This window comes from Danio rerio, chromosome 6, assembly GCF_049306965.1.
Source record: "Danio rerio strain Tuebingen ecotype United States chromosome 6, GRCz12tu, whole genome shotgun sequence".
Lineage (NCBI taxonomy): Eukaryota > Metazoa > Chordata > Actinopteri > Cypriniformes > Danionidae > Danio > Danio rerio.
The window spans coordinates 56,053,772-56,078,405 of NC_133181.1; the positions used below are offsets into that span (position 1 = coordinate 56,053,772).

Consider the following 24,634-nt stretch of genomic DNA (forward strand, 5'->3'; position numbering starts at 1 on the left):
GCTAAACTGCAAACAATGAATGTGGATTGAAACTAAATAAAATTAGTAATGTTTAACTAAACTTGTTAAATTCAGCCCAAATAAATGAAAAATAATTGAGCAAATTTAATGAAGAGTATTTTCAGTGTATTAAATAAATTCATAAAATGAATTTCAAGGTAAAATTGTCTTAAAAATAGTATAACTTGTAAAAAAAATCTTTTACTGGCCCTAAAATATCTGTATATAAACATAAAATATTGTTTTGCCATTTATCACTTGATTTAGGGGTGAGAATGACCCGGGCTTCACCCATAGGGCAATCAAAGAGAATGAAAGTGCATTATGTAATCACTGCTGTCCTCATTAAGGTCAATCAGATGAGACCCGTTTAAAAGGATACAAAAACACCAGCGCAGATACGCTGAGTAATTACAGCTCTGCCAAACACCAAACCCTGTGACGAGTCCCTTACCTGTGTGTCCGGCCAGCTCACGACTGACGCGCACGTTCCCCTCACGAGTCTTGAGGCTGTAGATGGAGCAGATGTTGTCCAGGCCTCCGCAAGCGACGTAATTCCCTGAAGGAGCGTAGGCACAGGTCATCACCCAGGAGGAGCGCAGAGGAATGGCGTGGACCTGAAATACAACACAACCATGATGAAGAGGAAAATATTTGCAGCAAAGAAAACAACATTCTCACAGATCTTAATCAGTGGCAAGACAAGTTCCTGTTAAAGAAAAAAAAAAAAGTGCACGGTATATAACGAAACTAGATGTCTACCCAATGTAAATGCTAGCCAAAGGTATTTTGCAAACAAGTTTCAGTCAAGGTGTCATTTTCAGTTTCAGCCTGGACAAGCAACAATGTTTAACAGTTTTCCTTTTAGTATATCCGAGTAATAACAGCAGCTTACAAACAGCGATACCAGTAAATATCTGGAAATTTTCAGAACGACTTCACCTGTAAATTTAAGTTTGCACCGTTCACACAGACAAAGGCATACCAACATTTTCCCACCAACATGTCCATTTCAAAATATTTGTAAATTCTGACATGATTAACTAAAATTGACCTCTAAATGGCTGTGCTTTTAGTAAACAACTGTACATCTAAAACTTCATGAAGTCAGATTTATTGGGCCTCCTTATTAATTAGATTAGGGCGTGCTCACACTAGGTACAGTTGCCTAGAACCGTGCTGAACGCGATTGTCCCCCCCTTCCCCTCTCCCCTGACAGCCTGCACTCATACTGCCGCTTGTCTTCCGAACCCGAGCGCGCTTACATCATCGATGATACGCCTGTTCAGTTTAACAGGAAGAGAAGTGCACTCACTCTGAACAATGGCGATTGCTTTAGTTATATCGTTTTAGTCGTTTGGGATTCAGTGACATGCAGTCAAGTCTTTTGCTGAACAGATCCACAACTTTTGACCATCATAAATGTTCATAAAGTCCTTGTGCTGCAGGTATTAGGACGTTTGTTAAAGGTGCAGCTGATGTGCAGCGAGGGGTTTGTGTCTTTAATAAACTATGACCAGTTTGTGCTCATTAAAAAGTGAGAATGATTAATAAATCCTTATGAAACTCTCTCTTAAAAATGACAATGCGTCTTCAGTTTTGGGCTCAGGCACTCTTTGCACTCGCACTACAAACGTACTGCGCCAAAGCCCAACTGAGCCGCGCTCTGGCACACCTCTTCCAACCGGGTCAGGGTTGGCCAACTGAACCGTCCTTGAACCTGATTTGGATCGCTCACACTTGTCAAACAAACCGGGAAGCGCGTCTGGGTACGCTTCTGATCGCATAGTGCGAGTATGCCCATATTAGCCCCCCATATATATTTTTTTCCCCCATATTTCGGTTTAACAAAGATTTTGTTACACATTTCCAGACATAATAGTTGTAATATCTAATTTCGAATGACTGATTTCATTTATTTTTGCCGTGATGACAGTAAATAATACATGACTAGATAGATGTTTTAAAATACTAGTATTCAGCTTTAAGTGACATTTAAAGGCTTGACCAATTTGTAATTAGGCAAGTCATTGTATAATGAGGTTTTGTTCTGTAAACAAAAAAAATTGCTTAAGGGGGCTAATAATATTGACCTTAATAAAAAAACATAAAAAACTGCAAGCCAAAATAAAACAAACTAATTTATCCACAAGAAAAATATATGACAGGAAATACTGAGAAAAATTCCTTGCTCTGTTAAACATCATTAGGAAAATATTTGAAAAAGGAAAAAAAAACATTCACAAGAGGGCAAATCATTTTGACGTCAACTGTATGTGCAAAAGCAAGCAAGACCAACAAATACAAATTCACTCATAAGTTAAGACTGATTTATACTTCTGCATCAAGCACACATGTATGGTCTGGCGCAGCCTCCGCAAGATCGCATTACCCTTGCCGTGGCCGACACGCATCCCCCAAAAAACATTTGCTCTATATCAACAACATGCATATAGCGCAAGCTCTGTGATTGGTTAGCTTGGTAGCTGTGACAAGTGTGGGCAGCGCTTTTATAATGGCCATTATTGATTATTAAAACTGATATTCAGAAAAAGAGAGGGTATGTTTCCTATTTTCAATGAAAATGAAAAGAGCCAGTGTAATGTTATAGGCTCCGTTTTGTTATAGATATGCATACAGCGAAAATGAACATTTTTTGTGACTGTTAAGTTAATATAAAAATGAAAATAGGCAGTTCCTTATATTATGTTTTCATTTTATTGTTAACAAAGTGAAACAACGTAGCCAGGGTGACGTGAAAGAGGCTATAAAGTACACTGTTCCCTGAAGATGTCCTCTGGAGTTTGTTTTCAATATTAAACTTGCGATGTCTGAACTTACAAAAAGAGGATGCAAGAAGGAACTTTGTTTAGGCTACTTAATATTGAAGAAAAAGCCCCGATCAGATGGGCAAATGTCTGCAGCCACGCCTGCGTTTTCAGATGTCTCTGTTTGCCCCAACCCACACTAACACAGAGCAGCAGTGTTTTCAAACTAAAACGGCCTCTCCAGCGTTTTCAAAATGCTCCACTTACGGCGCTCGAAAACTCCTGCGTAGTGTGGAGGGATGGCGTAACATAGCAAAACTTATGAGCTTTAAAAACAAAATGTATTAGTGTAAACGGGGCCTAAGGTAGCATTCAGGAAAAAACAAAACACAAGTGAAGAAACAACACAGAGAAACACAAAAAACTACTGTCAGCTAGCATTTGGGAAGTGTTATAGCAGAGCAACACAAACTGCTGAAGTATAAACACACAACTAGACGTAAAGCTACCGCCATGAATCATGGCGATCACTCGACACAGAAGAATAAATCAGCCTTCAATATTCACCAATAATTTGTATATTTTTATAATTAGTACGAGACATTTATATTTAAAGTATTAACACCATTTTTTAACTTGTGCAATTAAAAATAAGTGGTTTATAGAGAACATCCATAACTGCTTTTTTTTATACTTATATTTTTTTTTCTGTGCAATTTTGCATGTTTTGTGTGTAATGCAGTGGTCACCAAACTTGTTCCTGGAGGGCCGGTGTCCTGCAGATTTTAGCTCCAACCCTAATCAAACACACCTGAACAAGCTAATCAAGGTCTTACTAATGTAACTTAAAACACTCGGGCAGGTGTGTTGAGGTTAGTTGGAGCTAAACCCTGAAGGGACACCGGCCCTCTAGAACCAAGATTGGTGACCCCTGGTGTAATTACACCAATTCAAACATGTCAAAACACATGATGGTAAATCAAACAATTTCATACCTTATTTGTGGTATAACTGTCCCAAATAATGAGTTTTCCATCCTGGGAAGCACTGACAAGCAGCCTAAATAAAAAATACAAGAAAACAGCTGAGTGAAGTGTGTTTATGGATGCAAAAAACAATCAGAACTGTCTCCTAGCACAATCTTAAACTATTCCCAGCTTAATTTGTCCAAAATAAATAAATAAATGGGAAAAAAAACTTATGGATTTTTCCTGGCTGTAGCTATAATAGTAACAACATGCTTAGTCATAACACCTACTTACAACCATCATTTACCACCTACACAAACACAATAAAAGAATGTGATTCAATGTGATAGGGATTGCATGCAGTGGCCACCACAAGAGCCGTGAACCCATCCACCTCCACCGCGAAAGGGAAACCCCTCAGTGCATCTCAGCATGATGTAGAAGAATGTTTTACACACTGAAAAAGGTCAAGCAGTCATGCAAATAATGTGGAGCTTTTTTCCCAAAGCACACCGTACCTGGAATCCGTGCCCCAGTGCATGGCGTAGATTTTAGCCAAATGCCCTCGCAGTGTTCTTCTTGTGCGCATCTGGATTCGGCCAACAGGGTCGATGTTGGCTGTGATCTGAAAGCACATGCACAAATTAAAAATACATAAAATGTTCGTGTACAAACTGTTATAGATATTCATCTGATCATTTCAATTAGGTTTACTTAAATGATAACAGAAATTAGGTGGTTACCTGTGATAGTGTGGCATCTGCACAAGCTTTCCTTGCATCCTACAAAAAAAAAAGCAGGTAGAAACAAATTTAGACACTGTGGGTGAGGGTATTACTTAATGATTTTGTAATATACAAAACATTTGGACATCATGATTTGGTTATAATAATGCAAGCCAAACTAGATTACATCATCGACTTCTTGCTCATATAGAGAATCCTAATTTGTAGAATTATTATGGTTAATTTTATCATTGATTGATTGATTTTGACTAAAAGGTTAAAGATTTGACACACATTATGGGTTATTAGACTAAAACAGAACAGAAAAAACAGAATTGGTGAACAAACACATCTCTAAGGTGATATGCAAAGCATCCTGATGGAGATCGTATCTGCTACTTACTGGAACGCGGTGAGGAATGAGAACAGTACAGTTACAGTAAAAGTATTTCCTGCAGTGTGTAAACTATGTAAATAACCACCCTCTGTATTTAAATGTCTTTTGTTTATGCAAATATTCTTGAGTAACAAGATACTACCAGGTAAAAAGGCAGCGAAAGATAAAAATAAACATACGGCTCCGACACGCATGTACATTTGCGACGGTTTTTGAAGCAGGTCTAGTTTTGATTAAACCAAAGTGATTAAAGTTTATATCTTCATAAATAAGACATGTGATCAGCGAAAGGCCAAAACACACAAATAAACGAGGTTACAGTCTGCATTAATCCACATCTAAAAATACTATTTGATAATGTCTGATTGTTCACTCAATATAAATATACATTTATTCATTTAGTAGACCACTTATTCCAAAACAACTTTAAACTGAGGAGCAAGTTAAGCAGTTTGTATGGTTTCAAGTAGTGATGTAACTATACTGGAATTGGATACCAATCAGTACTGATATTGTAAAAACGTTAATTTCCCACTAACATTTGAGCGCGTTCTTAAACAGCGCTGATTTGCCATTGTGCTCACGTGCTCAACAGAAATGGCTGTGATTGGCCATGAAAGTAAATAGTTCACCGACCTCACTGCATCTTTACGGAGTGTAACCACAGATACAGGGGCACTGAAGCGTTTTAAAGCCGAGAACAGTCGATCTGTAGTTACACTCAGTAAACAGCAGTGAGTTCGGTGAACTGATGACTTTTACGACCAATCACAGTCATTTCTGTTGAGCATGTGAACACAATGGCAAATTAGTGCTGTTGAAAATGCACTCAACAGCGCTCAAATGTTAGTGGAAAATGGACGTTGATAAAATCTCAGTACTGATTGGTACCGAATTCCAGTATCGTGACAACACTAGTTTCGAGTTAAACTTGGAAAAAGTGGAATGGCCTTACATTTATTAAACACATTTAGCAATTGTAGTCTACTGAATATTACATTAGCCTTGTTGCGGTGTTACCATGTTCCTGTAGGAACCACACATTTGCAACTTCCGCCCAGGTGGAGCTTTTTCTACCTTTTTAAAACACAAATTTACACATTTACAGCAGTCATCCCACTGAAAATCTGAAAATATTAATCATATGAAGAAAAAAATAAAAAACATCCCTGAAAAACATGAACATTCTTTTTTTTTATAATATTTTAATTAAAAACAATGCCGTGATAAACTGAATAATGAGTACATATTTGGCAATTTTCTAAGTATTAAAAATCTGTCATCCATTAAGATTATTCAGAATTGATTTTTTCAAACTGCGATCATACCATTAATGCCATTTTACCAAAGTAGTTGCAGTATAACATATACATTTAAACTATTCACTGTGCTACAGATATGGTTTTGGGAAGCAGTCGAGTTTAATATCAGAGAGGTGCTCACTCTGATCTGGTTCTTCAGCTGCTCAGCCTCCTGGCGTAACTGGTCGAGTTCACTCATTTTCCTCTTCTAAAGCTCTGCCTCTCTCCTACTGCCGGGACACGTTCTGATCTGCAGCACAGAAAGAGACAGAAGAAGCATTTAGGATCCAATCCCGATCAATGCACAGATTAAAAAGGAAGATATCTGATCAGTTTTAGATGACGGACTAACAAATGTTTGAACTTTAATGTGGATTTTGTTTTATGAATGAAAACCAAGCAAGCATCAGATTGAAACGCACATAATGCTCACCAACAGAGGGAATAATCACTGCATTTAGCATGTCGTGTACCACAGGTTAATGGACTGGCCAGTGGATTGTTTATCAATACATGAGGGTGTAAAGCCAAGATCCTCCCCCCCCCCCCCCCCCCCCCAACCACCACATTAGCTACTGAAAGCAACTAAAGAACCATTTCCTCTTGTGGTGAAATGAGTTGTTGCTCCCTAATGAAAAATGCAGAAGTAAAGGGAAAAACAGCACAAGCTGTGATTCTTTCTTTGAATTATGACAATATTTAGCAAGATGAAATATATACACCTCATCCCAAACTCTAAAATGCCATTTTACCACCATAAAGTGGCATATTACTAGAGTAACCAGGATATTCAAAGAGAATATAGGGCAGGACTCGATTTTACCCATTGGGAATTGATTGGATGATGAAAACTGGGCGCTACATTCAAGAATGGGGTCATGCGGTTGGAGGGAGGGGCTGAAAAAATTAGGGGGGCTTGATGACATCAGCTAAAAGGGAAAGAGACGTTTCAAAGGCGGAGCATTTACAAGAGACGACGTGAATGTGAATTAGGAACGTTAAAACTGTGAATTTCATTTCATACGAAAGACCAATGGCACCTGAGAGCTAGCGTTAAAGGTTAAAATGCTCAACAAGGAAGCTAGCAACTCTTCTTTGGTCTAATCAAAGTGCTGCTTTCCCATGCTGATTCCAAACAGCGATTCCTTTATAAAAATAACCCAACGCACTGTGAAACCCTTAAAGCCTGTCCATTTTAATCTTGATTTAGTGCAAACACACTCGACCGACAACAGCGAGTACTTCTAGGCCAGCTCTCATCCTATTAGCGTTCCCAGCCCAGAGCCGTGTTTTCACACCTCGCTCTCTCTCTCCACAGTGTCATTGACATAATCCTGGGACACGCTTGATTCAGCTCCTTCAGGCAAATCCAGTTAAGACACACCGGGGACACTGATCGGAAGAGCAGCACCTATCCTGCTGACCCAAATCCTTCATGCGCTCAGACAAACGGCTGATGAAGGCAGCTGTTTTAATGGGCCATCGGAGTGTGCGCATTTAACGGTGGAGAAAGGCAGCTAATGACGGGATTAATTTTAGAGATAGGTGAAGAGCGAGGAGAGGATCTGCAAGAATGCGATGACGAACAGCAAACACTTCAAGTTTGATGCATGTATTGTGCAACGTGCACACACACATAGCCAAGAATTCTGCGTTATACTCAGATTCTAAAAATATATTGAGGAAGATTTGGATGAGCAGCTAAGGCCAAGTTGCATTCATGGACATTTATTGATGGTACTTTAAAGTGCTGGAGCATGCAAAATTATTGCAGGGGTTTTGTTTTGGCCAGCTAGAACATGCAGAAATATTGATTTCAATTTATTTTTGGCAGGCAATTGAACAACTCGATCTAACCGCCCAAATAAACACACCACTTTGCATCGTCTTCTCATGTACTACAAAAACGTTTAAGAATTGACCATTCTAGGCCATCGTCATACGACCTACTTTAAAAAGGAGTCAAGCAAAATGACTTTCAATTCAAATGTAGAACAATTTGCAGCTGCGCAATGTCTTGACTCTCAAGCAGCCGTCATCTTTTCCATTAGCCTGATCTCAGTTGTCAGATTTGAGCTTGAGTTAAGAAGAACATCATCTAGGCCAGGACAGGAGAAAGGATGAAGAAATAGTGACAATCACAACCTTTTTCAAGCTCTATGGGTCAGCTGAGGACTGTGAAGCAATTAGCAATACTTCTGAGTGATATTAGCACTATATAAGAGGGAAGCCACACATATGCTTGTTACTCCCAGATGTCTGTGGTCAGGCAATCTAACTGGAGCACTACAAATTTGGTTGGATCCATTTCCTGTAATTGCCATTGGCCTCTGGTGCATTATGCCATGTCCTAATTGTGAAATCAATGGCTCCATGTTTGAAAAGTGAAAGTTAACTGCATAAATGAACTAAGCTAATGGCATATTGGAAGAACACAAACATTTTTGGAGGGTTTTCATGAACACAACCCAATGAAAGGATCAAGCATTCAATGAAGGTGGTTTTCCTGGCGATCAAAACATTACAAATGTTTAGAAATTCACATGCATAGCAAACACCGCAGAAACTGACAAAGAGTGGTAACAAGGAAACAAACGAAAAAATTTAACAAGTCTAAAAACACGCTTTAAATCTTACAGATAAAATATTGAAAGTATGCTGAAGACAACGAGCGCATCTCCCTCCAGCTGCATGCGGAGAAAATCTTAAGATGCTGGAATCACTGAAACATGGCCAAAACCTTTAAGTTCCTTAAAGTTTCAGGTTATACTTCAAAATTCTTACCTTATGCGGCTCACACAAGGCTCCTTGTGTTTGACAGCCAGAAAATGTTTCTCTTGGTCAATGTCTTATCCTTTCCTATACTCTTGCCTGTTCCTGATTGGCTGACCTCTTAAATGGACCCGTATCAAGACAATACGCCTAAGTCCTCTAATCTTGCTGATCAAAATGACATGGTTACAAAAGGTAAGTCCCTTACCTCACCTTCAGTTCTCATTTAACAGTGAAACCCAACATGAAAATATCCATACTGAAATTCTAGTAGCAAAAATTTTTTTTAAAAAAAATCAACAACTACATCGCCAATCCAAAAGTACAATTTATATTTAAATTTTTTAGGGAAAATAGATGCATATAAAGAATGTATAGCTTTAATAATTAAAAAAAATCATGTGTACACAACACTAATTGTACAGATTTCCAATATCAAACTATCAGCATCAATATCAGTGTAGTCAATAACCCCCAGCCCCCAAAAATATGCAAAATATGTAAAAATATGTATTTACTTATGTCTGAAAAAACAAGAAGGGCTACAACTTTAGCTTTAAAAACAATCCCTTGGCAATATACATCAAAAAAACCTAACATGACCAAATTCTTTTTAAAATGCACACTACACATTTACGAGCAGAAACACACTCTACAACTTGAACTGCAAAGTTAAATGCCTCCAAAACTAACCTACTGAGACTGATGCACATAAAAAAAGGATAAATAAATAATAAAAAACAACACTTCTCACTTTATATTATTTAAAACCTGGAAAAAGAGCCCAAATATTACTAATTTACAGTATTAGCTTAATCATCCTGTTATAAAAACCACTTTAACAATGACAGATTATGATACGGTCATCAATTTATGCAAAGCTAGAATTTAACAATGTAGTTCAGTGTTCAAAATCAAGAGCAGGGCTCGCTCTTTGCCGAAATGAAACTTCATTATGCATAAATACTGGATATGCTGTGCCAAAGGCCAGATGCAAAGATAGCACAAAAGCAAAGTCGAATGGCTAAATGCAGTAAGGCATCAACATATGTGCAAGCAGAGCTCAATCTCACCCTCTCAACAAACACTTGATCAGAGTCAGCTGACTGCAGGACAAAAAGAGAGCTGTAAGAAATGGCCTAAAGGTGCCACAGACTGCGTATTCTCAGGTCACTCTAGGGCAACTCGTTCTTAGATCCTTTTGGAAAACATTTATTTTAACCAACCCTTTTTTTCTTGCTGATCTGAACACATTTAAAACGTTTCATTTGACGAACTTTATTCCATCAACATGAATTACACCAAATGTTTGAGGATGGCGCGGCTTATTAGGCATTAACAAAAGAAAAATAAAATGCATATCGCTAAAGCTGGATCATAGAAAAGACAGTAACCAGCACTATCACTATCCAAGCCTGTAATCCTAAAAGCTAAAATCCACGTACAGTAAATCTATAATCCCTCTCAGCGTCACCCATGGAAAAACAGCTGTCCAGAGCTGGGCTTGCAGTACACAAGAATTTGTGGTAGTGTTTCAGGGGAGCTTAACCTCTGTATTAAAGTATTTACTAGACTTTTATTATTTATGCTATACCAACTTCTAGCTATCATTCATGCAAATAAAGGTAACTTTAAATTAGGCATGTACCGGTGTAAGATTCTGACAGTATGATAACCCTGGATAAAAATATCACGGTATTATGATTACAGCTCTAAAATATGTTCTCTTTAAATTCATAGTTAAAAACAAAAACTTTTCCCCCATTGAACATAGCATATTTCATTTTGAGAAACATTTTAAATATTTTGGAGCAGTAAACATGTCAGGCTAAATCGTTAAAATGAATGATTGACCTCTACGGTCTTCATCAGTCTCTAAAACAAAGATTTCTTTACAATTTTAAACAAGATTTTTGAATAACTTTTTTTTGCTGAAGATACTGTGGTCCTAAAAATAAAACGTAAATACATTTTTTTTTTTAAATCACATACCTTAGGGAAAGTATAGAAGGTAAAGAAGGGTTTAAAACCTTGACTTTTCCAAACTGCGGTATATCATAAAAACGGTTATCGTCCCATGCCTACTTTAAATACAGAAACTATTTTTTGGGGTAAAAACTTGATAAAAAAATAATGCAATTGAGCAATTCCAACGCTATGGATGTATAAATTCAGTAAAAACTCAAACCTTAAATTCACAGAAAAAGTTGATGTGAACATTATATCGAAAAATCGGTTTATATTTCCAGAATCACAGAGTTATGGGATCAGAAAAAAATCTCTGTAAACATATTTTAGATTTTAAATAAAGAAAGTAAACATGCATTATGGATGATGAAAAAAAAAGTCTGCAAGTTTGCAGTATACAACATACTTTATAGAAATTCTATGAATTAAACAAAGCAACCCAAAAGAAACAATGCTAATTAAAAGGATAAGAGTTGTTCCTCTACAGAGCAAACATGACTTATTTTACCTTAGATTTTTGCATTTATGAGATGAAAGTTATGGATGTGGCAGATGTGAAATTGCCACTTGTGTGACTTTGCTAAATCAAATATAATAGTTTGAAAACATTGACAGAGAGATTTTTGAGTAGTGTAAGCACTGCAAAGTATTTGCCAACACCAAAAATGTAGAAACAGTTTCGTTATTTTGGTTGAAGCTTAGTTTTTTCATGACAAGGCTGACATTTACATGGAAATGCTCAAATCTCAACATGCTTGCATTAAAACACCTGCGAAAACAAATGGGCGTTAGTTTGAAAATCAAAATAGATATTCAGAATTACATTATCTGAATAGATTTCAATTATTCCATCATAATTATACACATATCAGCTTCTGAGGTGCCCACTGCGAATCAATCTGATGCTTTTAGTTATCCACAATTACAAAACTGCATGTGTATCAATGCAGATTGCACAATGTATAATGCAAATGGATTACAAGTAATGCTTCAGCAAATGTAACACTGCCGAGTAAAACATGAACAATGACTATAATAAACATGATAAGCAAAGAACCAACTTAGGTGCATAAAAAGCAGGATGTCTGGGAGGGAGTTAAAAACAACAATGTATGCAATGAATCATCCATTATGCTTTTGTTTTAAAATAAAATCAAACAAAAGTGCATTATCTAAACACAAAAGGGTATTGTGAGAGCTTATGTGCATGACTGCAAAGAAATGTCTACATTTATAGCACCAGAAGCACAAGTTGAAATCAACAAAATGTGAACGATCACGTCACGGTGGACTCGAAACACTATTTGATATTTCACAATTGCATTTCGCGTCATAAAGGATGAGGTTATGCAGCTTTAGGTGCCACACAAAGAGCATTTTATTTAAAAAAAAACGATAAACTCTAGCTTCAAAATATGTTCCTGGAATCGTTTTTAAAACAACGAGCTTCGTTTAAGAGCAAAACGGTGCTTTTTTCGGCGTTTCAGCGGGTTAAATGAACGGCATGCTGATATGAGTGCGGAGAGGGAAGCCGGAGAGAGAGGCTACGGACGCCATCTTGTTCTTGGGCCCCACATTGAAGAATTCATTGATTCCGTTTATTTATTCATGAACGGTGTTCCTTTATCTAAATGCCAGCGAAGAGAAAGGCAAACTCGATCGGTAGGGGAAAAAAGAAGGAGGGGGCGCAACATATTTATCCCATAGCCTATATTTCCCCGACCAATCCCTTAATAGTGACCTCAATACTGAGCCGCTAGCCCGTTCTTAAAATATTCCAGCAGCGATGATAAAGGCCATCCGGCTCCATTCATTTCGCGTATCTGAAGAACTGCAAAGCTCTTTGCTGCATTACTCTGATACACGATCGCAGGAGAAAACACATCTAGCAGGTCTTTTATTCTTTATCGTCAGCAAAAGCAATTCAGCGAGAATCGTAGCGGAGCATCACCGAGATGTCGCGAAGAGAGGCAGTGCACCTATATACCTGAACAGCAAAGGCCCTTTAAACACAGGCTTAATGAAATCCAATTAGGTTGTTTAAAAGAGTAGTTAAAAGAAGCAGCGCACACTTAACGCAATAAACATTAACACGAGCTAAGTCGCTTAAATGCACACGGGATTTCGGATTACGCCATTCTGACTCGTAATAAATCCATCTCCATGTAAATGTGTGTAGGGGAAAACACACTAGGACGGCTTGTAATATACAGCCAGATGGTGTAGATTGCAATAGACGATCGGGTGAACAAATAAATGGCTAATCTTTATTTACCGACTGCATTTCGATCAATATTCACTTGTAGTACACGAGAGTGTGTAAACCAGCATTTGCCTAACCAAAAATCCTCGATTCTGTAACACAGAGGAAGGCCTAGCTGAGCTGAAAAGCCGAATATTTTGCCAGCAGAAGCTCCGGTAATTAGCCTGTTAGCTTACAGACCAGCCTCCAACCAAAACCCCCCAAACTTAACATTTAAAGCAATCTTAATTGCTATTAAAATGCCCCTATCAAGCACATTACTGAATTCCCCCAAACCTAAATTGGTTTAATTCTGAAGTAACGCCGATTTTTGGGTGCTAACAAGCGAACTCGCACTAAACGGCCTCCGGTTAAGTCGGCCGACTCAGTTCACGCCATAATGACCGAGCGAGAGATTAAATGCACTATAAATTCACATTAATAAAACACACACGATGATAACTGTTTAAAACAACCGTTTTTCGCATATTTGCCTGCCACTGTTGTGTATGTAAATCGCTCGGCTAGCCGCTACCTGCGCCTCACCCCACCCCCCTTCATTCTCTATGGTGACCAGCATTTTATCCAACAAATTCACCCGATTAGAACGAAACATTCAGTTCCACACACTTGAAATAAGCACATAGTGTTCCATACCTGTTCTCAGTCGTAAATGGCCTTTGTTTATATGGCATTGACCGAAAAAAACGATGGTGTGGCTGTCAAATCCACGCATCAACGAACAAGACGAGCTAGCTCGCTAACTAGCAGCGGGAGAAGTACCGAGTCCACTTCCACAGCGACAAAACTCGCTCCGGCGGGCGGGAAATGAGCCTGTACGAGGGGGGATCTCAACTGCGAGGAAAAGCTGCACTCATAAATGTCCGATTGGAGACTTTGGTCAGCTAATAAGTCCGTCGGTGGCCACTTCCCGTTGCCTTCCTTGAAGGAACACTTCTCTCCAGTTCAGTTCACCTCTCATCCGGCCATCAGACGGAGATGGGCGCGGTAACCCTGCAGTCTGCCCTGGGAAACCCCACGCCGCAGCGCACGGGCGAGCGGCGCTCTTACGCAGGAATGGAATTGACAGAAACATTTCCAAGCCAATTTAGCAAGATTTGAATACACTGATGTACTTTTTAAAATGCTTAACGTTTTTAAAAATATTATACAACCCATATTCCATTAATAGATTAACCTGAGCAAAGACTTTATGGAGAAGACCGAGGCTTTGTCACAATTTACTACAGAACAGGTTTTTCTCTATAGGTTTAGCTGTACTTTGTTTGAAGTGAGATTTTGATATAGGCACAAGTGCAAATTTAGAGATTTATAATAATAATTATATTAACAAAATCATTTGAGAAAAGTATTGTTTGCTAATTCTGAATAGTTAAATCATATTCGCAGCCAATGACTATCAAAGTAGTCCAACAGTGTTGATGTTAATAGTGCTAATGTTGTTTTGAGAAATCGTGTAGGGGACTTATATAATTACAGTGAATTTATTAACACTTTTGGTTTAAAAAAATACTTTGAATAAATACAAAAAAAAATGTGTTCATTGTATCTCCCTAAAATAAATGTACCTTATTAAAACCACAAAAATATATAACCATGTATCTGGCTCTCTTCCAGAGCTTACTATTAAGGGCCTCTCTATCATGGATAAAAAACTGAATAACAATTATATCAGGAAAATCCTGACTGCAGATAAAAGTGTTCCTCTAATAGCAATGGTTAAATGGAAACAAGCATTCCCTTCATTCTTTTCCCCCAAAACTCTGGTCAGATTTTACAAAATACATACTTCCCAATAAAGTAAAATAAACTATTTGTAAAATATTACATAGATATTATCCATGCAATGGTTTTATTAGTAGGTTTAAGGAAGGTTTTTCACCTTTGTGTTGTTTTTGTAAAATGGAACTGGAAACAATTCTTCATTAATTTTTCAGTTGCAGTTACACAAAACGGCTTTGGTCCCAAGTTTTCTCACTACTTTTTGAAGTGTATTGTAAATTTATCAATATAACTGATAAAATGGTTTTATTTATGGACTGCAACTCTGGGAAATGGACAAAATAACAAAAAAAATCTTATTTTATTTGGAAAGTATCACATCCGCAAAACAAAATGTATGCTGACTGTATTAAAGTGTAAACTATTCTTCATTGATCTAAATAATTTTATGATTCCCTCACTTCTATACAGAGTAATACTAAAGTTTAAGACATCCCAATTGCTGGAAAAATACTTAATGTACATAATTAATTTTTGTTGTTAATTTTCTTGAATACTGTTTAATGTATAATTATGTACTCCCCTGTTTAATCAATAAATTTTTTTTTGTTTTGAAGTCGTATTTGCACGCGATTTCAGAATATTCAAAGTAACATGCTAAACAAGAGCGCATGTAACAAGTTGTTACTGAACCAATGTGTGAATATAAAACCAACTTTACATTAATTTTTAGGGGCCCTAAGCAATTCCACCCAAAGGGCCCCAACAATTCTAAAATGCACCCTTTGTACTTTTATTTATATATTTATTTTTTCTTATATCACTAAATCTCCTTTTCTATGTTTTATCATAATGCAATCTCTACATCTTAAATAATTAGTTTGATTTAAATAAAAATACAACTGAAATAATAAATAGACTATTTCGTTTTTAAAAACAAAATCTTTGCCAGATTTGACTGCGGGTTACGTAAAAACATTTGCTGGAATAGTTGGGGGTTCATTCTGTCGTGGCAACCTCTGATAAATTAGAGATTGATAAATCAGAGACAGAAAATGACTGAATGACTGCTCTATAATTCTGGATGGGGTGCAAATTTGCGTAAATGGAATAATAACATTAATATTTTATTTGTTAGACCTTTACCATAAAAAAATTGTCAGAAAGTTCTGTGATGCAGTGCTAAGCATAAATTAGTACACCCCTCACAAATTTGTCTTTTATCTTTTCATATTTATAATAGGAAGCTATACAATATTATATATGTGCATTAGATTAGTAAGTACAGAAGCCAAATCTGAAGCTAATCTAACAAAATACTACAATCTACAATAACAGTCCAAAAACAAGTACAGCCAAATTTATGTTATAGAAAAATATTAGGAAAAATCAAGAGAAGCAAAAAAAAATTTGTAGGTTGAAATTTTTTTTTTGCAATATTTAGCTTGAATTTAATTGTTTTATATTTAATTTCAAAATATGTTTAGTGACTAAAATACTAATTTTAATAAATATATCTGTTTAATAAATCTGTTTTATTTAAATGCACGAAAACATATTGCCTACATTCACTGAGAAATAAAAATATTCAGTTTCTAAATGAGTTGTGCTAAATAATGCTGAGCACTCAATAATTTATAAGTATTATTTATACTTCTAGATATGGCGGCCTCTAGATTTCCTAGGGCCCGTAAGCGGCTGCTTACCTCTCTTATTGGTTAAATCCACCCTTGTATAGACGTGACAACAAAAACAACTGATATTTCTATTGCTATTAAAAAAAAAGAAAACTATATTTTGGTAATGTTTGTTTGACTACCAAAAATCTTGTGTAAAAGTAACTATTGGTGAGGAAAAAACTAATTTAACATAAAGGTAAATTGCTTCAATTATACTGCAAACAAACATTATTGTCTATGAATTAATGTAGTAATTTAATCAACAAACAGGAAAAAATGTCTGATATTTCATGACTTGGACAAAAATATATTAAAAAATTATAAAGTTCAATGTCTAGAACAGGCGCTTTAATAAAAATCCATGATATCCCAGAAAGTCCATGACCTGTGGGGATCCTGTATAAAATAGTTGCTCACTGACAGAATGATTGATTACCTTTAACGTCCACTGCCAGTTAATGGTCACCATTGACTTCCATTGTATTTTCTCACACTGGAACTCAATGGTGACCATCGACTGTTCGGACACCATCATTTTTCAAAATGCAGACAGAAACTTAAAAAGAGAGTCAAAGAGGTTTGGACAGTGTTTTCATTTGGGAAGGGAACAACATCTTTGTGTAATTATTAATTAATATTTATGTATTTATTTTTTAATTAAATATTTTTTATTTATTTATTTTATTTTATTTCTTTTATTTATGTTTATTTATTTATGTTCATTTGTTTATTTACTTATTTATTTATTTATTTATTTATTTATTTATATTTATTTATTTATTTATTTATTTATTTATTTATTTATTTATTTATTTGTGTTTATTTATTTATTTTTCTATTTATTTATTTATTTTTCTATTTATTTATTTGTGTTTATTTATTTATTTATATTTTTGGGCTCAAGCATAAGTAAATTACTTTAGTCATATTTACATTTAAATTCAAGCATTCGGCATATGCTTTTATCCAAAATAACTTATAAATGCAAAGTAACAAGTAATGAAAGCTCAAATTCCTCAATTATTACAAATTACTCAAATGCATACAAACATAGATAATATACATGAAGAAGGAGTGTGTGTGTGTGTGTGTGTGTGTGTGTAGTGTCCGATTTAATGTTTAACTCCATACAGAAATGTCAACAGGACCAGCTTCTAGCCTCCACCACGGTGACTGCAGCTCTGCACAAGACTTTTGGCCAGCGGAAAAATTAAAATGGTCGTCCCCAACTGAGTCTGGTTCTCTCAAGGTTTTTTTTTCTCCACTCCTATCAGGTGAAGTTTTTTATCCCTCTCCGCTGTCGCCACTGGCTCGCATGGTTCAGGATTGGTAGAGCTACGCATCGATGAATTTGCTCTTCAGTGTTTGAACTCTAATGATTTTAAATCACACTGAACTGAGCTAAACTGAACTGAACTTAAACACTAAAAAACTGAACTACACTGTTCCAGTTACTATGACCATTTATGTGAAGCTGCTTTGACACAATCTACATTGTAAAAGCGCTATACAAATAAAGCTGAATTGAATTGAATACACTAGGACCAATTTAGTTTATTCAGTTTATAGCGCATATGTTTGGACTGTGGGGGAAACCAGAGCACCCAGAGGAAACCCACTCGAACAAGGGGAGAGCATGCAAACTCCACACAAAGTCAACTAATCCAGCTGGGACTCAAACCAGTGACCTTCTTGCTGTGAGGTGAAAGTGCTAACCACTGAGCCACCGTGCCGCCCTAGTATTGCAAACGCCATGAATTGAAACTTCATCATACATTTTTCATTTTATTCTTTTTCAATCACCTCTGTAAAGTATTACTAAATATAAATGACTAAATATGTTATTATTAGCCAAGGAATAGTCATGTGTCTTTCTTGTGTGTTTACCACAATATTTGTTTTGTATTTCAAAATACGTCAAGGATTACCAACAGTACAATAAAGCATGTACAAAAAATATGTAATTTGAAATGTATTTTTTTATTAAAATGAGGAAGTACAAGAACTTTAAAAGCTATTATGCGATTCTCTTGGGACGTATTAATTTTCAACACGCTATATTGATGAGCTTTTGTAAAATAATGCACAACTTCCTTTTACTTTGCTATAGATTTTTGCCTCCTGATTCGTCAGTGTACGGGACATTCTACCAGAAACTGATATTATCTGTCCTGAAATAAAAACATACAGTAAATATAAGGTATTTCATCCCAAAAATGTCTAAAATGGAATGATGGTTGATTTATGTGAGTTGTTTTGTATAAATATAGGTAGGTAGGTTACTTTATTTATACCCAAAGGTAGATTTGGTTTGCAGTCAAGAGTACCCATCTCATAACAGTGCCAAACTCAAAGGAACTCACATAGTAACAACAACAAATGAACAATAAGACATAAACCGTAAACATAAAGAATAAATAAATAATCACTTTAGGTGTCCACCCACCACCCCCTCCCAAGTAAATGTTTAAAATGATCTAAAATATACAAGTCACTGAAACATCTCTGCTTTAGTCTATGCCTTATTTAAATATTTAATGGCTGCTGGTATGAAAATATTTTTGAATCGTTTTGTTCTACAGCTTATTAATAGAAACCTGGACCAGAAGGAAGGAGCTGAAACTCTGAGTGTAGGGAATGATTGACGCTGCAGCCCAAGACCAGATACTCACTGAAGCTAAGCAGGGCTGAGCCTGGTCAGTACCTGGATGGGAGGCCACTAGGGAACACTGGGTTGCTGTTGGAAGTGGTGTTAGTGAGGCCAGCAGGGGGCGCTCAACCTGTGGTCTGTGTGAGTCCTAATGCCCCAGTAAAAATGAAGGGGACACTATACTGTCAGTGGGCGCCGTCTTTCGGATGAGATGTTAAACCGAGGTCCTGACTCCCTGTGGTCATTAAAAATCCCATGGCACTTCTCGTGAAAGAGCAGGGGTGTAACCCCGGTGTCCTGCCCAAAGTCCCTCTATCGGCCCTTACGATCATGGCCTCCCAATCATCCCCTTCCACCGAATTGGCTCTATCACTGTCTCTCCACTCCACCAATAGCTGGTGTGTGGTGAGCGCACTGGTGCCATTGTCCTGTGGCTCCTGTCACATAATCCAAGTGGATGCTGCACACTGGTGGTGGTGAGGAGAGACCCCCCCCCCCCCCTCATGATTGTGAAGCGCTTTGGGAGTATGGCCATACACATTACATTACATTTACATTTTTTTTTAGCTGCTTAATGTACACAGCCTCTAGATTGGCTAGTGACAGCCCGGTCAGCTTACTGGACCACTTAAGAATTTGATTTAGTGAAAAATATCATTAATTTGGTTCTTATACTTTTATATTTTTATTAAAAACACTTTACATAGCATGAATCCAAAATAAAAAAATGGATATCCCAGTAGAGCAGCCGTTCCCAACAGGAGGGTCCCGGGCAACATTTTCCTGGGCTGGCTGACCAAAGAGTCTCACTGATTCGCCTTCAGCAGCTAATATAATGACCCAAGCACACTGGACCCAGGTGAGGAAGCTCCAAACATTTCAGGATGCAGCGCTAGCAATACTGAAAACACAAAATGCAGGAAATACCAAGATGGTTACCTGAACTATGGTTTTATTTTATTTTCTCGAAGCAAAGAGTCCCTGACCCAGCCACAGTGCATTATCAGCGCCAAAATTCTTGCTAACGAATGCATGACGCCACATTAATAAGACATTTGCAGACGACTCATCCCCAATACCTCAACAAGAGCATTTTATGCATGCACGGCAAAAGAATTGACACACCCAAAATGAAATGAGGGTCGTCACACAGCTACTGACAAGAAACTTTTGTAACACAGTTGTCAACACAGCGCACAAAATCATCGGCTACACTCTTCCCTCCTTAGAAGTGTTGTTTAAGGCCCGCTGCTAACGCAAAGCATGCAGCATCCTGAAGGACTCGTCCCATCCAGCGTACCATCTATTTTAAATGTTACCTTCGGGAAGACGATATAGGACCATAAAAGCCAAAACAAACAGACTAAAAAATAGTACATATCCAAGGACTGTTGCAATAATGAATGGACATTAAATTGACGGGGTTTCTGCCAAAATCATTTTAATATTACTCACTTTTTAACTTGCTGCAAGGAAATGCACCTGCCACTTTATACGCACATCATACGCACTTTTAGTATTGTATTATTACTTCTTTAATGATTAATTATTGTTGCAAATGAAAACCCAGGCTCATTCTGAAAACGTAGTCCTGTGGACGTTTCTGGAGACCGCGAAATACGTCCCGGGAGGTACGTTTGGCCGCATTTAATTTTTTTAAGCGAACGATACAGGGCGGTGTGACGCCGTTACCTTCGCGCTTGCTGGCTGACGGCTTACCTCCGTGTGGAGGGCTTTCCCGCCACAGTCAGTTTGTCCGGTCAGCTCATCGTGTGCGTCGGCGGATGCAGAGAGGAGTTGACAAAGGCGTCCGGGTTTGAGTCCGGGGAAGAGCGGTTCCAGAAACCAGGTAAGACAAAAACATCCAGAATCCAAAATACAAAACGAACGAGTTCATTACAGGGTGAGAACGTGGTGAAATCCGAAAACGTGGTAAAAAAAAAAAAAACAGACGAGGGTTTTTCATTTTCTAGACGGCATTTCTAAATTGTTGCTCGGGTTTAGGGAAGTGAGCGGGCGGGCGGGTCAATCAGTAAAACTAGTTGGGTTCAGGGGAGGAGAAGGGTGGGTCAGCCGATTGGCCGGTCGTGCAGTCAATTATTCGGTCAATCAGACAGCGGCCTCTGGTGGGTTGACGCGAGAACAGCGCAGGCGCGAACGGCACTCGCGAGAGACGTTCGAGATACGAAAAATCGCACACAGCGGCCTCTCGCGGAGTCGCGAAAACAAAAACTGCACAGATACGTACCACCCGGGACGAATTTCGCGGTCTCCAGAAACGTCCGCTGGACTACGTTTTCAAAATGAGCCTGGGTAGCAACGAGCCTGGGTTGCAATGAAAATGTTGTTGTATTTTGTACAATGACAAAAAGATTCTGATTCTAAAAGTGACAACTAATTGGCAACTAATATAGGGCCAATTTAAATGCCAAGGGCTAACGTTTTTCAGATACAAATGGCCTACTGATGTTTTGCTTTTATATTTTACATTAGGCTACCCTGCTGAAAAAAACAGCTTAAACCAGCCTAGGCTGGTTGGCTGGTTTTAGTTGTTCGACCAAGCTGGTTTTAGAGGGGTTTTGGCCATTTCCAGGCTGGTTTCCAGCCATTTCCAGCCTGGTCTTAGCTGGTCAGGCTGGGAGATGACCAGCTAAAACCAGCTTGACCAGCTTAGCCAGGCTGGGAGCCCAGCCAAAACCAGCTATGTCCAGCTTAAACCAGGCTGGTCAAGCTGGTTTTAGCTGGATTTAGCTGGTCATTTTCCAGCCTGACCAGCTAAGACCAGGCTGGAAATGGCTGGAAACCAACCTGGAAATGGCCAAAACTCCTCTAAAACCAGGCTGGTCAACCAGCTAAGACCAGCCAACCATAGGCTGGTTTAAGCTGGATTTTTCAGCAGGGTATTATTCATGCATAAACAAATATATAGTAATATACATACCATTTGCTTGAAAACAACTTTTTTGTCATCTTTACTGCAAACTTATATGAGCAATAATACCATTAAATGTTAAGGGAGGCATTAGAATATTTTCCAGGGAAAAAAAGGGTCTCAGGCAATAAAAGGTTGAGAACCACTGCAGTATAGAGGACTGGAATATACTTTGTTTGAATGCACAAACAAATACATTAAACTCCTGTTTGAGATTACTGCAGTATAATTGGGTAATGAGAACTTATATTACTCCTGTAAGATTAAATAAATTCAACCCTAACATCCCTGATCTTTGTTTTAAATGCAAGAAAATACAAGCTACATATTTTCATTGTGTGTGGGAGTGTGAGGAGATACAAAAATTTTGGGTGGAGGTGACAAAATATATTTCACAATTTATTTCCATTCCAGTTCCCTTATGTCCTGGATTATGAATATTGAATGTGTATGAAGACAGCTGTGCTTTGTCTAATAAAGAAAGAATTGATTGATTTATGTTTAATACAAGCAAGGTGTTGTATTGCTTTATGTTGGAAAAATGTTAATCGCCCCTCCATTGGACTTTGGTTGAGAAACCTTATAAAATGTTTGGCTCTTGAAAAGCTCACATACTGTATATGATGAGGAAAAAATCCTCTGAATTTTGTGATATCAGTGAGGTGTTTTTGAACTTGGATTTTAGAAAAATGGAGATATTGAAGAAGCTTTGGAAGTTTGAAGTTGTGAATGTGAATTGGTGCTTGATTAGAATTCTTTTTTTTTATTATTAATTTGAATTAATTAATGTTTTTTTTTTTTAATAAGGATTTTTTTTTCTCTAATTCTGTCTGGGGTAAGTTTTGGGTACTGGGGTTTAAATTATTGTAAAATTTTGAAAAAGAAAAACCCCAATAAAGACATGTTATACAAAAAAAAAAAAAAAAAAAAACTCTACAAATGTACCCTGAAAAAAATGAGGAGTAGGATTTACTTAATAAAAGCTAGGCAACGTCTTTCACTTAGAAAAGGCTAGTAAATCCTCAAAGCTTTGCCAAGTAAAAGATTAACCAAATGTATTAGTACATTTAATTAGATTTCCCCAAGTAAATTTAACTTAAGTAAATTCTATTGACTTTTTATTTTGTAAAACGTCGTACATTTAAATATATTACTATTCTGAGATTGATATTTTATCTAAATAATCTAATAATCTAATAATCTAAATATCTAATAATTTTGTCTTCAGCCTAATTGAACCTACAGCTTTAACAGTTTTGTTATGCTAAAAACTGTTATTTTGAAGATAAAACCCTTCATAAATAGCAAGTGTAAGTTGTTATCATTCACATCAATTGATTAAAAACATGAAGTTATAAATAATTTCCACAAATAAATACTACAAATATATAATACTAATAAATTTACAATTGTCCTCATGTTTCAGTCAGATTTGCATTAAATTTAACATAAAATGTGTGCAATACACCTATAAGACTTAGAGGAAGTGATATAATTTGATGGAGAAGCTGACAGTGATCAAGGATGCGTTCTATCACTGGATTGTATGATTTTATCCTTGTTTTTGTAGGATTTTTTGAGGATGACAAGCTTAAAAGTCAGGCCCTGTCAAATTTTTTTTATGAGTGGAAATGTACGTTTCTGGTGGAATGTTCCATACAACAGTGAGTATGATGAATGCCTATAACATGAAACTAGTTTTTTTTTTTTTTCCCTTTTAGACTAACATCACAACAATTTCCCTCAAACCATCTGATAAATAAGGTAAGGTGAATGAAATATAAATAATAGATAAGAATATATAGAGTTGAAGTCAGAATTACTAGCCCCCCTTTGATTTTTTTATGACATTTTTTAAATATTTCCTAAATGAACAGAGCAAAGACATTTTCACAGTAAGTCTGATAATATTTTTTCTTCGGGAGAAGGTCTTACTTGTTTTATTTCGGCTAGAATAAAAGCAATTTTTATAAAAAAAAAAAAAACATTTTAAGGTCAAAATTATTAGCCCCTTTAAGCTATAAATTTTTTCTGATAGTCTACAGCAATGGTTCTCAAAGTGGGGGTCAGGACCCCCCGAGGGGTCGCGGGACAATGAAGGGGGGGTCGCCTGGTGGTTTCCAAAAATCTATTTATTTTTATTAAGCCATAAGAATTACCATATTTTATCCATAACCTACTGAAGAGAAAAAATAGTCGTTTATACCATATATAGTTACTATAGTAGCTTATAGTTATTACTTCTATTGGATTGCAAACCCTGCGGTAATTACATTGTATTAAAGACACAGCAATAGCGTCAGATGCAGCAGATTTCATAACACCTGGTTAAACTTTGTGGCCCATTTACAGCTCTCATACATTAAAAAAATTAAAAGAAGAATAAACTTGGGTCCATTGGTGTGTGTGCGCCATTGCATGCAAGGTTTCTGTATTTATAACCACCTCAGAGGATATTGGGGGTCGCGAGTCACTGGCATTGTCATTTT

The 24,634-nt window shown here is 37.0% G+C and overlaps 1 protein-coding gene across 4 annotated transcripts in view; it reads right to left on the reverse strand.

The window, feature by feature from the left end:
• The window catches only part of gnb1b (guanine nucleotide binding protein (G protein), beta polypeptide 1b), a 29,185-nt gene extending 15,060 nt beyond the window's left edge, over positions 1-14,125 (reverse strand). For 2 of the 4 annotated variants that reach the window (XR_012407303.1, XM_009302713.3), the window contains exons 1-6: positions 13,799-14,125; positions 6,302-6,409; positions 4,480-4,518; positions 4,255-4,361; positions 3,764-3,827; positions 455-617 (exon numbers count right to left, since the gene is read on the reverse strand). Coding sequence is in view for 3 of the 4 variants with exons in the window: in XM_009302713.3 (XP_009300988.1) it covers positions 455-617; positions 3,764-3,827; positions 4,255-4,361; positions 4,480-4,518; positions 6,302-6,358 (430 nt within the window). In the remaining variant the exon portion in view is untranslated. 4 annotated transcript variants of the gene reach the window in all.
• Between the last annotated feature and the right edge of the window lie 10,509 nt (positions 14,126-24,634).